We start from the raw sequence: 16,936 nt of genomic DNA, 5'->3' as shown, positions 1-16,936 counted from the left end.
AGACTAGGCAGGACCCTTGGAGATAACACTTGATGGACTTGATTGGCTCAAAACGCTCCGTGGAGTCAATTTATTTTTTTTAATGACTTTTGCTTCTGGGACTAATGCTTATTTCATATTGAAATTCTAAGTCTCTGTTCCTCTGGCATTTCAATTGGATGTTTTAAGAGACGACACTTAGGGTTGAAGTAAGGATCTCTGTCCAACAAATTCAGTCCCAGCGTTTCACTGACAGCAAGACTGGGGGATGAGTACAGTCCCAGACTTCCAGGCACAATCTCCTGTACTATGCAAGTCTACAGATCTCTCAAAGTTGTCACTCAAGTAGACAGGGTTATTAAGCAGGCCTACGGATATAGGACTTCATTAGATGGAGACTCAGCTAATGAGCCACAGGGTACCATTGCAGCTCCTTAAATTCCTGGTTAGACCACACTTGGTGTATTGTGTTTAGTTCTGGTCACCTCATTGTAGGAAGGATGTGGAAGCTTCAGAGATGGTGCAGTGGAGATTTACCAGGATGCTGCCTGGATTAGAGAGCATGTCTTAAGAGAGTAGGGAGAGCAAGCTAGGGTTTTTCTCTTTGAAATGAAGAAGGATGAAATGTGACTTGATAGACACATACAAGATAATAAGAGGCATTGATGGAGTCGATAGCCAGCGACCTTTACTCATGCTGGAGATGGCCAATACAAGGGAGCATAATTTTAAGGTAATTGGAGAAAAGTATAAGGAGGGATGTCAAAGGTAAGTTTTTACACAGAGAGCGGTGGCTGTGTGGAGCGGCCTGCCAGGGGTGGTGGTAAAGGCAGATACATTAGGGACATGGATGATAGAAAAATTGAAGGCTATGTAGAAGGGAAGGGTTAGATTGATCTCAGAGTAGGTTATAAGGTCAGAACAATACTATGGGTCAAGAGACCTGTAGGGTGCTCTGGTGTTCAATATTGCCCCAGTGTAGTTGGGATGGGGCAGAAAAATTGGGGGGGAGGGGCTGACAGGAATGGGGAGGAACTAAACGGAATGTGTAGAGAGGTGTTTAATAGTCAGCATGCATATGATTGGCCAAAAGGACCAGCTTCTGTGCTGCATGACCCTACAACTCAATGACCATGACTTGAAAATAAATTACATGGTTGTGTGGAAAAGCAGGAGAGTTTTCTTTAATTAATTAATATTTCAGAATGAGTGCATCCTTGAGAATGCCCATCATCAGTTGCCCATGAGAATGTTGTCGTGACACGACTTCCTAAATCATCACAATCCTCCTGGTCCAGTTGCTCCCACACTGCTGTTGAGGAGGGAATTCTAGGATTTAAGCATGGAGAAGCATAGGAATCTGGAAGCTCCTACTTCAGGAGCAACAAGCGTCTGCTGGAGGGGAATGGAACTGTCAACAGTTCAAGTCAAAACCCCACATTAGGACATCTCAGAATGTTTCCAAGCCAGGACTGAGTTGTTGAGTTTCTTTGCCTTCCTGGTAAGAGAGATCATGGATATGGCAGGAGTTAAGAGAGATGTCCATTTTGTAGATGATATAGGGCCAGCACAACAACTCTTTCAAAGGGCCACCTAGACCATGAAGGTCCAAATGGTTGGCTTCTGTAATATTCTGGAATTCTATGATAAAGGGACCATGAAAGGAGACGTTGCTACTCTAAGCTACATGGGGAAATTCAAGGTCCCAATTGCCTCCCTCTTAGTTACCTGCTTACTAAAGAGGTCTACCTGCAGTGATAGTTGCTGGTTACCAAGTTCCTTGACCTGCTTGCTGGATGATTAAACAGTAGAATGTAGATAAAGCATAAGCAGAATATGAGCTGCTGTTCTTCTAGCTTTTTGTTTGACTTCACCCTGGCAATGGAGGAGGAAGAGGACAGGCAGGTCAGTGAGGAAAAGGGAAGGGAATTAAAATGGCCTCCAACCGGGAAGTTCCAGTTAGCCACTGCAGACAGAACACAGGAGCTTGGCAGAGCAGTCACCTAATCTGCACTTGGCCCCGTCAAAGCTACTTCAAGGCCATCGAATGCAGTAAATGAAGTTTGACAAGATACACGCTTACGGTTGAAAGGGGAGGTGCTGAGGGAAAGATGCGATTAGATTAGCTTTATTTGTCACATGTACATTGGAACATGAAAACACACAGTGAAATGCATCATTTGCATCAATGACCAACGCAATCCAAAAATGAACTGGGAGCAGCCCACAATGTCACCCTGCTTCTGGTGCCAAAATAGCATGTCCACAATTTAAGTTACATCCTTGGAATGTGGGAGGGAACTGGAGTGCCCTGATAAAACCCACATGGTGACGGGGAGAATTCGCACACTCCTTACAGACAGCAGTGGGAATTGAACCCTGATCGCTGATCGCTGTAAAGCATTCAGCTAACCGCTGTGCTACTATGCCTCCCGGAAGGGGGCAGGATGACTGAGTAGGGAGGAGTTTAAGCAGGGAGTCAGAGAGGGAGTGGTCCCCACAGTAGGCAAAACGGGCTGGGAGGGGAAGATGTGACAGGTGATGGGATCTTTTTGTAGCTGGTAGGAACATTGAAGAATGTGTGGTGGATGCGGAGGGGGGTGGAGTGAATGGTAAAGACCAAAGGAACTCTGTCACTGTTTTGTCTTTGGGGAGGCAGGATGAGACTGGAATTATGGGTAATGAAGATGTGGGTGAGGGTTTGTAATAACTGTCAATGGACGATTTGTTTCCTGAGCTGGGAACTGAAAGAGAAGAAACTGGAGGGAGATGTCATAGATAGTCCAAATGTCCAGATACCTATGTCAGGACACCTATGATGATACCAATGGCAGGGTGTTGTTTGTCAATACAAATGCCTATGACTGGGTGCAGTTTATTGATGATAGCTCTGCATTTAACACCTGATCGAAAAGATACTGAACTTGGGCCTCTGGACCTCCCTCTGCAACTGTATCTTCAACAACCTAACCAGAAGACCACAATCTTTGCAGATTGGAAATAACATCTCCACCTCACTGACAATCAACACTGGGATGTATGCTTAGCCCACTGTTCTACTCTCTCTACACCCGTGACTGTGTAGCTATGCATATCTCAAGTGTCATCTATAAATTTGCTGATTATACAGCTATTGTTGGCAGAATCTCAGATGGTGATGAAAGGGCGTACAGGAGTGAGATATACCAGCTAGTTGAATGGTGTCATAGCAAAACCTTTGCACTCATTGTTAGCAAGACTAAAGAGCTGATTGTGGACTTCAAGAAGGGCAAGACAAGGGAATACAACCCAGTCATCACAGAGGGATCAGAAGTGGAGAGAGTGAGCAATTTCAGGTTCCTGGGTGTTGATATCTCTGAGGACCTAATCTAGTCCTAACATATTGATACAGCCACAAAAAAAGGCAAGGTTATGGCTATATTTTATTGGAACTTTGAGGAGATCTGGTTTGGCACCTGAAACACTCGAAAACTTCTATGATGTACTGTGGAGAACATTCTGACTGGCTGCATCACCATCTGATATGGGGTCGGTGTTGGTGGATTGAAGTAAGTTGCAGAAAATTGTAAAATTAGTCACCTCCATCATGAGTACTAGCCTCTGCAGTATCCAAAACATCTTCAAAGAATGGTGCCTTAGGAAGACAGTGTCAATCATTAAGGACCCCCACCCCTCAGGACATGCCCTCTTCTTACTTTTACAATCAGGAAGGTGGTACAGAAGCTTGAAGACACATACTCAACAATTCAGAAGTAGCTTCTTCCCTTCTACCATCCAATTTCTGAATGGATATTGAACCCATGAATACTACATCACTATTCTTTTATTTCTGTTTTTTGCGCTACTGATTTTAACATAACTATTTAATAGACATATATATACTTACTCTATTTCAGTTTTTTCCCATATTTATCATGTATTTCATTGTACTGCTGCCGCAAAGTTAACAAATTTTACAAAATATGCTGGTGATAGTAAATTATATTCTGAATCTGAAAGAATTTGAGGAGAATTGAAGAATGTAAGTTTATCATAATCATGTAGTGCAGTTTACTGAGAACAGTGAAAATAGGGAAGTTGATTGAGGGACATCAAACTTGTTCTTTTCATAATCTTTCTTAATATTTGCACATGAACAACCCACTGACTTTGAAATGACAGGAAACAAAAATAGCATGAAGAAGTTTGGAAACTGTAGTAATTATCTAAGCTTCATTCTAAGTGACTTTTCTTTGCTTTTTCATTAAAAATATTAAATCATCTTATTAAAAAGGTATTTTCCTCCTTTTCTCACTTCTCATTGGAAGGTATTCAATTGAGCGATCCACGGATCCTACAAGATCCTTTTATATTGACATCGCCTCAGGAGCTCTAATGACTGCAAAGTCACTGGACCGAGAAGATCTTTCTTGGCATAATATCACCATCCTAGCAATGGAAATGAGTAAGTACCTGCTTGATGTCTGGTTCAGAATCATATGCTCTTTTCAGTGCTGACATTCTGTTTAATTAAGTTGAACTTGCCAAATGGCAAGTGAGCCAATAAGGACAGATGGGGCAAAAAATGTATGGGAGTGGGTGAATTTTCAAGGAGACCTTTGAGTATTAGTTCAGATTCAGATTAATTTACCACATGAGCATGGAAACGCACAATGAAATGTGTTGTTTGTGTTAACAACAAACATACCTAAGGATGATATGTGGGAGCTCACACGTGTCACCACACATTCCAACATCAACTTAACATGCCCACAATGCTCAGCAGAGCATCACAGGACACTACAAACAACAACGCAACAGCGAGAGAACAGCTTGCTTTCCTCCCTTGTGCCCACCCACACATATAATCTCTCGGTTTTGGACTTCGGGCTTTGACTTCTAGATTTCCAATCGACCTTCAGGCTTCAATCTTTGGTAAAGAACCAAACTCCAGGCACGCCACCTTATCGGCCCTCTGGCCTCCTCATCTCTCCTCTTGCACAGACATCTAATCCCGGTAACCACTGACCTGGGAGAGCCTGACGGATGTCCTTCATCACCCATCCATGTCACTGGAGCAGTGATGCCCACATCACTAGCCTTCAAGTGCTGAGCAAAGGCCCAGACTGTGGATAAATTCATCATCAGGACTTTGAATGTGGAGCAGAATCAGAGGCCTGACTTCCAGCTCCCACACTTCCCCATCCCTTCTGTGCCCCCAAACCATCCCTACAAGCTTAAAAAAAAAACAATCTTGACATTCATGGAATGTGGACATTGCTGATATATTATTGCTCAGTGAGAAATGTTCTTGAACTGAGTGACTTGTTGGCCAGTTTGAAGTCAGCCACACTGGTCTGTATCCAAAGTCAAGTGTCAAACTGACCCAAGCCGGGACTGCAGATCTCCTTCCCTAAGAATGTGAATAAACAAAATGGGTTTTGCAATGTTCTGCAAGTTTTGTAATCCTTATTGCTGTATGTTTTTTTTAAAATTCCAGATATATTTCATTGAATAAATTTAATTTCTCTTGGGACTGTGAGAGGATTTGAACTTCCCTCGCTGGGTCATTCAGTCAATGCCATTAGTTTACTAATCCAGTTAATTAACTCCCTTTCTATTATAGCACAGGATTAAAATAATTAACAATTATTCAATTTCAAAACTAGGGTATGGATAGAGAGTTTTTGATTGACAGTTTGCAATCTGGCTGTGTTGAAATTAAAAGCCTATGTACTTACAGTGTAATATACCCCTTAGGGGGTATATTATATCCTTTTTAAATTTCATAGACTTTCACAACATGGAAACAGTGCCTTCAGCCCATGAAGCCTTCACTAATCATTCAGCACCCATTTATACTAATCCCAAATTATAATCTCCTCCTTTCCCATCAATTCCTGCCCTCCCCACCACCAGATTCCGCTGCTCACCTACACACTAGAGACAACTTGCAGAAGTCAGTTAACCCACCAACCAGGAGGAAACAGAAGCACCCTCAGAGTAGCAGTGAGAACATGCAAACACCACAAAGACAGCTCCAAGGTCCGATTACTGAAACTGTGAGGCAGCAGGGCTACTAGCAGCCCACGCAATGCTGGAGGAACTCAGCAGGTCAGGCAGCATCTATGGAAATGAATAAGCAGTCAACATTCTGGGCCGAGACCTTTCTACTGTCTGTGCTTTTGTAGTATTCACGATGGTCTGAATCTACCACGACCACTTACTCAAACCTACTCTGTAAAAGCAACTGCGACATTGAGAGTCTTCTTCATTAAGAATTTAGTGCAGATATTCCAATTGTTTGTTTAGAGATACAGCATGGTAACAGGCACGTCCGGCCCAACCGGCCCACACCACCCCATGTGATCAATTAACCGACTAACCAATATGTCTTTGCAATGTGGGAGGAAACCAGAGCACCAGGAGGAAACCCACGCAGTCACGGGGAGAACTCACTGTACAAACTCCTTACGAACAGCAATCTTATTGTCAGTGATTAATTGACTTTCAAATGCCTACATCAAATCTGTAATCTTCTCAGAGGGATTTCTGAACTGTCCATGACCCCATGAACACTATCTTACTATTCCTCCTTTGCACTATTTGTTTTAGTTTTTATTGTAACAGATAGTATTTTTTATTTTACTATAGTATGTTGTGCACTATACTGCTGCCGCAAAATATCAAACTTCATGAAATTGGTTAGTGATGATAAACCTGATTCTGATGTGAATTTCACCTATGCACAAAGTAGGCATGGTGTAAAGTTCTCTGGAAACATTTGTTTATATGAAATCAATAATCAAAAAATTATTCTCCCATATGTGTATTATAATTTCCTCAGGAGAATATCAATAAAGTAAAAGGTTTTTAATGTTTTATTTATTAAATATTAACAGTTATATACTTTAATGATTTGCATATGTCCCAATCTATACTTTACATTCTGTATAAAGTTTTAATATTCTTTGAACAGTGAGGCTTTTTGCTTGCTAGTTTGCCTAATGTGAGGGTTCTTTAATGTGATGGTTGTTGAGCCAGTTTGATGATGTTACCCTGCAGGGATCCTATTGAATGGGGATCTGACAGAAGAATTAAAACAAGAGAAGCTCTCTTCATTGGCTTTTAGTGTAAGTGACAATAAGGTCAAGATCACAAATTTGTCCCCAGTGCAAAATTTTCTGTTCTAGAAACAATATGGTGAAATTTATAAAATAGAGTTCCGGCACGCAGCTGTGCACAGGTGTCGAGATTAGCACAATGCAAGTTATGCAATAGAAATCAGTAAGCCTTGCGCTGGGACAAGTGATTCGTAAAATGTCCCCTTTAAGTGCTTCTGAAGCTGAAGGCTTCATTCCACAGCAAAAGCAACAGTTTCCCCTTGTTCCTTGTCACATAATATGTAAAACACAGTGGTTCAATAAGCAAATGATCAAACAGGATTTTGTAACTTAGGAGGACCAAGTCCTCATGTGCTTATCTCTGTTAAATGCAGAAAAGGTTCTTATTACTAGCACATAATAATGGTCCAAGAAAACTACCTCACAATTTTGCTAAGAACACAAAATGCTGGGAGAACTCAGCAGGCCAGACAGCATCTATGGGAAGAGGTAGTGACGATGTTTCAGGCCGAAACCCTTCTTCAGGAGTGAAGTAACATGGGATGGTCGAGGGGGGATAAGAAGTGGGGGGAGGGATAAAGTAGAGAGCTGGGAAGTGATAGGCTGGAGGGAAATGGGCTGGGGGGAAGGTGGAGAATTATGGGAAATAAATTCTCATATTCTCATATAAATTATTCTCATTAATTATTTCTCATATAAGTTATATATATAAATACATATAAATCTCATATAAATTATTCTCATTATATAAATGAGAATATATTATTATATTAATTATATCATTATATAAATGAGAATATAAATTCTCATATAAATTCCCTACAATTTTGCTGTCTTTTTGCACTACATATTTATTTTTTATATATTTCTTCTTGTGGCTTACAGTACTTTTTATGTATTCACTGCACTGTTGCCTCAAAACAGCAAATTTCATGACATCCGTCAGTGATTATAAACCTGAATCTCTGAATCAACTACATGCTGTGGCCGGGCATGACCGTGTGCAGAGAATCCTGAATAGCATGTGTGTGAGTTTCCAATGCCTGCAAGGAGAGCCAAGAGCATAATATTGAAATTATTTTGATCCCGGAGACAAGTTTTTTGACCTGCTATACATTAAAGACAAGATTGCAATCTGGCCTAGAGGACAGCAGAAATACTTTGAAGCCAGAAGGTAGTGGATTTGATTCCAGCATTGGGCCTTCAATACCAGGAAGATGTTATTGTTTAGAATAAATGTTAAGGATTTTAAATGACATCTGAGTTTGCAGAAGGCAAAATCGTGGGCTCACAGGGACTGAACAGAAGTATCTGCAAAGTGATTACTATATTTGGTCAATGTAGACGGGAATTAAACTCAACAGCTCTGGAGATTTCCTATCCAGTGCCACCAATCACATGATTCCTTTGCCCTGCACTGATCTTTTCTTCCTCCTACCCAGGATCCACAAACCCGACTGTCCGGGTCCTGCTCCAGCCACACTGAGCTTGTGACTACATACCTCAACTCCATTTCATCCTGCTTGGTTCAATGCCTCCTGCCTGCATCCGCGACATTTTGCACACTCTTAATCTCAACTCCCTGGCCCTGATTGCCTCATTTTCACCATGGATGTCTAGTCTCTATACACCAATATCCCCATCAAGGAGGCACGAAAGCTCTCCACTTCTTTCTCAAAAAGAGACCTGACCAGTTCCCCTCCACCACCATGCTCCTCAGAATGGAGGATACATCAGCAAGGGAGATGAGGCTGAGTACAGGGCTACGGTGGGAAACTTTGTCACATGGTGCGAGCAGAATCATCTGCAGCTTAATGTGAAAAAGGCTAAGGAGCTTGTGGTGGACCTGAGGAGGGCTCAGGCACCGGTAACCCCTGTTTCCATCCAAGGGGCCAGTGTGGACATGGTGGAGGATTACAAATACCTGGGGATACGAATTGACAATAAACTGGACTGGTCAAAGAACACTGAGGCTGTCTACAAGAAGGGTCAGAGCCATCTCTACTTCCTGAGGAGACTGAGGTCCTTTAACATCTGTCGGACAATGCTGAGGATGTTCTACGAGTCCGTGGTGGCCAGTGCTATCATGTTTGCTGTTGTGTGCTGAGGCAGCAGGCTGAGGATAGCAGACACCAACAGAATCAACAAACTCATTCGTAAGGCCAGTGATGTTGAGGGGGTGGAACTGGACTCTCTAATGGTGGTGTCTGAAAAGAGGATGCTGTCCAAGTTGCATGCCATCTTGGACAATGACTCCCATCCACTCCATAGAGTACTGGTTAGGCACAGGAGTACATTCAGCCAGAGACTCATTCCACTGAGATGTAACACTGAGCGTCATAGGAAGTCATTCCTGTCTGTGGCCATCAAACTTTACAACTCCTCCCGCGGAGTGTCAGACACCCTGAGCCAATAGGCTGGTCCTGGACTTATTTCCATTTGGCATAATTTACTCACTATTATTTAATTATTTCTGGTTTTATTTTGCTATATTTCTACTCTATTCTTGGTCGCTGCGACTGTAACGAAACCCAATTTCCCCCAGGATCAATAAAGTATGTCTGTCTGTCTGTATGGCAGAACCAGTCCTCACCTTCAACAAGTTCTCTTTCGGCTTCTCCCACTCTCTCCGAACTCTAGGTGGAGCCATGGACACTTGCATGGGTGGCAGCAATGTCTGGCTTTTCGTTTGCTATGTGGAGTAGACCATGTCCCAAGCCATCCCTGGTAATACACCCCAACTCTTCCTCCATTACACTAATGACTGCATTGGTGCTGCTTCATGCACCCATGCTGAGCTCAGCAATTTCATCAACTTTACCACCAACTTCCACCCTGCCCTGAAATTCACTTGGTCCATTTCTGATACCTCTCTCCCCTTTAGTGATCTTCCTGTCTCCATCTCTGGAGAAAACTGTCTGCCTATATCTATTATAAACCTACAGAATCCCATGGCCATCTTGACTATATCTCCTGTAAAAATGCCATTCCGTTTCCTCAGTTCCTTCATCCTCTCTGCGTCTGATCCCAGGATAAGGCTTTCCTTTCCACTCCTTCTTGAAAGAATGGTGTTTCCCTTCCTCCACTGTAAAGCCTGCCCTTACCTGCATCTCCTCCATTTCACGGGCATTTGCACTCAGCTCATCTTCCTGCCACCTCAACAAAAATAGGGTTCCTCTTGCCCTCCACTACACCCCATGAGCCTCTGTATCCAACACACCATGCTCCACAACATCAATGGAACCCTACCACCAAACACACCTTTCCCACCCCCTCACTCTCTACTTTCCACAGGGATCATTCCCTTCATGATTCCCTTGTCCAATCATCCCCCCGGCACTTATCCCTGCACATGGCAGAAGTGCTACACCTGCCCATTCAGGGCCCCAAACAGTCTTTCCAGCTAAGGACATTTCACCTGTGAATCTGTTGGAACCTTCTACTGTATCCGGTGCTCCCAATGCGGCCTTCTCCACGTTGCTGAGATCCAACATTGATTGAGGTGCTGCTTTGTCGAGCACCTCCACTTCATCCACAAAACTATGGTGGACCATTTTAATTCTTATCCCCATTCCCATTCCGACATGTCAGACCATGACCTCCTCTCCAGCCATGATGAGACCACCCTCGGGTTGGAGTTGTAATACTTCTTATTCCATCTAGGTAGCCTCCATCCTGATGGCAGCAACCTTGATTTCTCCATCTTGTGGCATTTTTCCCTCATCCCCTTCCCTTTTCTTCAATTCCCCACTCTGGCCTCTTTAGATAGCAGTTCCCATGACACTATTACAACTTGGGGTGTCGGAGTTTGAGTTCAGTTCTAGTGCTGTCTATAAGGAGTTTGTACGCTCTCCCCATGACTGCATGGGTTTCCTTTGGGTGCTGTGGTATTCTTCCAGTTGTACCGATCAATAAGTTAATTGCTCATTATATATTGTTCAATAGTTAGGCTAGGGTTAACCAGGTGGGCTGCTGGGCCATACTGCTCAAAAGACTGGGCCTAATCTGCACTGTTCTTCTAAATTACCTCTTCTCACCTGCCCGTCACCTTCCCCTAGTGCCCATCCTCCCTCCCTTTCTCCCATGGTGCACTCTCCTCTCCAGCCTTTTCCACCTACCATCCTCAGCAACATACTTCGTCCTCCCTACCCCAGCTACCTGGTTTCACCTAACACCTTCTAGCTTGTCCTCCTTCACCCCCCAACCTTATTATGCTGTCATCTTTCCCCTTTCCTTTCCAGTTTGAAGGGTCTCGGCCTGAAATGTCATGGGTTTATTCATTTCCATAGATGCTGCCTGACCACCTAAGTTCCTCCAGCATTTTGTATGTGTCGCTCTGAATTTTCAGCATCTGCAGAATCTGTTCTGTTAATGAATCATGAGCAGTATTGTGAAGTTAGTTAAATACTCCATTTGGATTCCCACTTGTAAAAGTTTGTTTCCTTTCAGAGAATCCCACACAAATTGGAAGTGTTTCAGTCTCAATTAAAGTCCTTGACATCAATGACAATCCACCAGAATTTGTCAGGGATCATGAAGCCTACATCTGTGAAAATACCAAACCTGGTCAGGTAAGCAAGGGGAAGTGTCTGTTTCTTACATATTCACAAATGTATATAATTTGAATTATGCAGTGGAGTTTATAAAACCGACTATAGGTCTTTTTCACAAGGCGACATAATACAGGGAAATGGTTTGCAGATTTTGCATGCAGGATTAATTTTTCTAACTTCAGTTCTGGTACATAGAGCCTTTTCTCCCAGGAGCCCATATCTGGAAACTACACATTCACAAAGCAGTTCTGCCCTTGAACAGGGAGTTGTTGGCTAACAGCCTTTAGCCAATGATTGGTGATTCTGTTGAATTCATTGCCACAGTCAACAGTGGAGGCAAAATCACTGGATATATTTAAAGCCGAGTTTGATAAGTTATTGATTAGTAAGTGTGTCAAAGGTTACGGGAAGAAGGCAGGAGAATGGGGTTGAGAGAAATAATAAATCAGCCATGGTGGAATGATGGAACAAACTCAATGGACCAAATGGCCTAATTCTGTTTCTATTCTTATGGTCATATAGCTGAGTGTTCATTGTTTTCAAGTGTTGCATGTGACAGACATCCAATCACAATATCGTTTATAACTCAACCCCTGGATAAGACACAATGTCGCATTATCTTGAGTTTTTCTCAGGAAGAGAAAAAAAATGATCGAAGAGAAAAGGGGACTGGAGTAGAATTAATGGGATTGTTCTCTGTCAGAAGTTTGAGTGACCTCCATTCATACAGAATCTTATTGTGTTTCAGTGAATCGCTTGATTCCAACTTCTTCTTCCTTGCAGTTTAAAACTGAACATGCAACATATCTTGATTTAAATAAGAGCAAACATTAAAAACTACAGAGGAAAAATTTGCCCTCAGTGCCAGTAATATTTGAATGCAAAACAATGGGTCACCACATCCACTCACCTCCCTGCTTTAGTTTCTTAAACCCTCAAAATGGCTGAATGTACGCAGGTGAACATAACATCTGGTACTCCTAAGCCCAAAAAAGCACCAGTGTCTGAGCACTAATGTCTTTCACCTCAAATTTATGTAAAATATGTGTCAAATACTATGGAGGCATGTTATGATCACAAATCCAATAGATTCTGATACTTATCGTCAGAAGAAATATTTGTTCAGCTCACCTGCTCTGATGGTTGGCTGTTGAGAAATAATTCCATACCAAATTTTTTAGTATCTTTCACATTTGGTTGTGACTCTATGGTTGACAAGCTGCCCAAGGGATTGAGTTTCTCTTCAACAAATATAATGCCTTCTTTATTCCGCTAATGGAATTGAAGGAGTAGGGATCTCGCGTGTGCTATTAATCTGATAAAACAATCTAGATTTCCTGCCTCTTTTGATTAATAGAAAGATTCCTTCCTTTAAGAACAATATGGTTACTTTCTTTGCTTTTTGAAGAAATTCAGAGAGGAATTTGAGACTTCTGTTAATTGCACAATCTGATAAGATACTTAGCTACACAGATCAGAAGACTAGAGTTAGTTCAAGAGTTTCCTGCACTTGTTGAACCCAATCAGCACAACAGTGGGGTTCAGTGGCACCCCGCTGGAAAGTGGAAAGTGAGGAACATAAGCCACATGCTATTGGCCAGGCGGTAGAAAAGTGTGGGCATAGGGTCTGCTTAGGTTTAGGCCCAGTTCTAGCTCCATAACTGGTTGGTCAATCAATCTGCAATCCCTTTCTGTATCTGAACATGAAGAAGGGAAGCAAGCCAGAAGGACACAGCCAGCACTCACGCTGACACATCCTTGCAAGAAACGCTGCAGACTGCAAACTGGTGATTGGAAAAATGCAGCTGAATAGGGGTACAAATGAAATGGTAGACCAAAGAATGGAGAAACTAGTAAATGAGGTTTACAACTTGATATGTCCAGGCCTCCTGATTTTAATATTTCATTAATGGCACTCTATCATAAATTATACAAGAACATGAGATATAGGAGCAGGAGTAGGCCATCCAGCCCATCAAGCCTGCCCCGCCATTCAATAAGATCATGGCCGATCTGTCCGTAAACTCAGCTCCATCTACCTGCCTTTTCCCCTTAACCCTTAATTCCTTTACTGTGTAAAAACCTATCTAACTGTTTCTTAAATATATTTAGTGAAGAAGCCTCAACTGCTTCCCTGGGCAGAGAATTCCACAGATTCACCACTCTCTGGGAAAAACAGTTTCTCCTCATCTCCGTCCTAAATCTTCTCCCCTTAATATTGAGGTAATATCCCCTAGTTCTAGTGCCACCTACCAATGGAAACATCTTTCCTACTTCTATCTTATCTATCCCTTTCAAAATGTTGTATGTTTCTATAAGATCCCCTCTCATTCTTCTGAACGTCCAGAGAGTATAGTCCCAGGCGACTCAATCCCTCCTCATAGGTTAACCCCTTCATCCCTGGAATCAACCTGGTGAACCTCCTCTGCACTGCCTCGAAAGCCAATATATCCTTCCTCAAGTATGGAGACCAGAACTGCACACAGTACTTCAGGTGTGGCCTCACCAGTAACCTGTATAGTTGCAGCATGACCTCCCTGCTCTTGAATTCAATCCCTCTAGCAATGGAGGCCAACAGTCCGTTTAACTTCTTAATAACCTGTTGTACCTGCAAGCCAACTTTCTGCGATTCATGAACAAGCACTCCCAAGTCCCACTGCACAACAGCATGCTGCAATCTTTCACCATTTAAATAATAATCTGCTCTTCTATTATTCCTTCCAAAGTGGATGGTCTCACATTTACCAACATTGTATTCCTTACGCCAGACCTTGGACTACTCACTTAACCTATCTATATCCCTCTTCAGACTCGCCACATCCTCTGTAAAATTTGCTTTTCCACTCAGTTTAGTGTCATCAGCAAATTTTGCCACGCTACACTCAGTCCCCTCTTCCAAATCATCAATGTAAATAGTAAACAGCTGCAGGCCCAGCACCGACCCCTGTGGCACTCCATTCACCACAGACTGCCAACCAGAGAAACACCCATTTATACCAACTCTCTGCCTTCTATTGGTTAACTAATCCACTATCCATGCCAATACACTTTCTCTGACTCCATGCATCTGTATCTCATTTATAAGTCTTTTGTGCGGCACTTTATCAAACGCCTTCTGCAAATTAAAAGCCAAGATTGCTAAAACCTGGGAATCAAAACCAATTAAGATTAAATATTGAAGAAATGGCAAAGATACACATATCTTTGTACTTGCTACACAAGTTTGGTATTTGATTTGAACACCATTAAAGGTTTTCCATTCCACCAGGTAAAATATTCCAATGTGAAAAAGTTTTAGTGCATTGCAAATCTGGACAATGTATGTATTATCCACAGTTCAGATCTGAGAGAGACAATGAAGTTTTTTTGTGTTTAAATAAGCATTGTTAGAATGCTTCAGAAAGAAATGCTTAATGCGGGAGAAGTTACAGGGAAAGCAGTAACTAAATATGGGAAAGAAACAGTTATTTCTCTCAGAAATTCTCTTCCAATTTTAGAATGTTTTTCTTTCAAGGTCCTGAATTTTGTATATAGAGGACGTCAGTATCATCAAAACTTTAACTTGACAATACACTAAATATATTTATAGGTACACTCTACATATTTAAGGTCACCCAAAATCCTGTTGTCTGGTCCCAGTTCATCCTAAAACAAACCTTCACCCATCGTAAGGCTTCTGATCTCATTGACACCCATTGGGCAACATATCAGTGGTAAAGTTCTAGCCCTTGTTTTTTGGACCTTTCCCCACACATAACACCCCTTCCTCCTCACACATACTTACTTCACTATCTTTGTAAAGCTATCCAGTTCTACAACCATTTCTGATCTCTGTATTCTTCCTATTCTGGCTTCCTCTTAATGTCCAAGTCTAACCTTTCCACAACTGACAGATGTGCCTTTAGCTGCTTAAGCCCCTACACTGCAGAATTCCTTCCTTAAACTTCTCAGACTCTCTGCCTTCCTTTCCTCTAATAGACATTCCTTCATGCTTATCCTTAACTAACCATTGGTTTATTTTCTCATATGGCTAGGATCAATGTTTTCTTTGATAACATTCCTATAATGTCCCTTGACTTGTTTTTGTTAAAAATACTTTTTATATGGAAGTTGTTGTTAGACGAGTGAGTTTTATAGGCTCTGTAAATGAAATGAAGCAGGTTAATCATATTTCATTCTTGAAATCAGATTTTTTATGGAAACAGCTATTTTTTGATGAGAGACTGCTACTTTTATACGATACTGAGAATAAATGCCCAATGGCAGTGGATTGAGCTGATAGCTGGTTATGAGACACAGTTGGAATATCATTATTTTAGCTTCAAGAAGAATGATATGAAATTCTTTCTTACAGTGATACCATCCTGTCAGTTACAGTAACAGACACAGTGTTATAGGCTCCAAGGCACTCATGACCAGCATACATAATTGCTTGGAGTGAATTAAAATCATTCCATTGTGAATAAAACAACATGCACAGAACTAAGCACAAAAAATCTTGAAGAGTAATGAAGTGGTTCTGCACCAGGTGAGGTGTTATATCAAGGACAATGTCTACTCTGTAAGATATCACAACACTAATTCAAAAAGGAAAGGATTTCTCACCGATGTCCTGACCAATGTTAATCCCTTACTCAGCATCTGGTTTATCTGGTTATGATCACATCAGTGTTTGCGGGAAATTTCTGTGTACATATTTGCCACCAAACTGAATTACTACAGCAATTATATTTAGTACTCAGTTCAAGGGTGTTCAATGTCATTTCCAGGACACAAGTGTAATGGAGAACAAAATATTTGTTACAGTGGATCCACTGCAGCACAAAAAGACACAATAAGATAAAGAGCACAATAGTAGAAAGCAAAATAAGTATAAATACATAAGATAGCTTATATACATGGACTGTAGGTCCATAAAATCATGCTAGGACAGAAGAGTCTGTACATAAGGAATTCACAAAATAGTGGTGGGGGGTGGGTTAGTGGATGGATGTGTTGATGAGCCGTACATGTTTATGAATTAATTTTATTGTGATTTTGGGATAAAGGGGCAAATTAGGCACCATGGTAACATAGCAGTTAGCACAATTCTATTACAGCTTGGAGTGTCAGAGTTCGGAATTCAATTCAGACCCCGTTGGTAAGGAGCATGTACGTCCTCCCCATGGAATGCACAGGTGTTCCCCAGCTCCTCCAGTTTCCTCCTACCGTCCAAAGACATACCTGTTTGTAGGTTAATTGGCCATTGAAAATTGTGCCATAATAAGGCTAGGGTTAAGTTGTGGCAGCTCGTCTCAGAGG

The 16,936-nt window shown here is 41.8% G+C and overlaps 1 protein-coding gene across 2 annotated transcripts in view; it reads left to right on the top strand.

Moving 5' to 3' along the window:
- LOC132378369 (cadherin-20-like) overlaps window positions 1-16,936 on the top strand; it is a 183,070-nt gene that overhangs the window by 151,283 nt on the left and 14,851 nt on the right. For both annotated transcript variants that reach the window (XM_059945233.1, XM_059945234.1), the window contains 2 exons: window positions 4,287-4,423; window positions 11,532-11,653. In XM_059945233.1, the coding sequence (XP_059801216.1) occupies window positions 4,287-4,423; window positions 11,532-11,653 (259 nt within the window). The remainder of the gene's footprint in view (window positions 1-4,286; window positions 4,424-11,531; window positions 11,654-16,936) is intronic.

This window comes from Hypanus sabinus, chromosome 20, assembly GCF_030144855.1.
Source record: "Hypanus sabinus isolate sHypSab1 chromosome 20, sHypSab1.hap1, whole genome shotgun sequence".
In the NCBI taxonomy this organism is placed as follows: Eukaryota; Metazoa; Chordata; class Chondrichthyes; order Myliobatiformes; family Dasyatidae; genus Hypanus; species Hypanus sabinus.
This window is presented reverse-complemented; position numbering and strand designations above follow the sequence as displayed.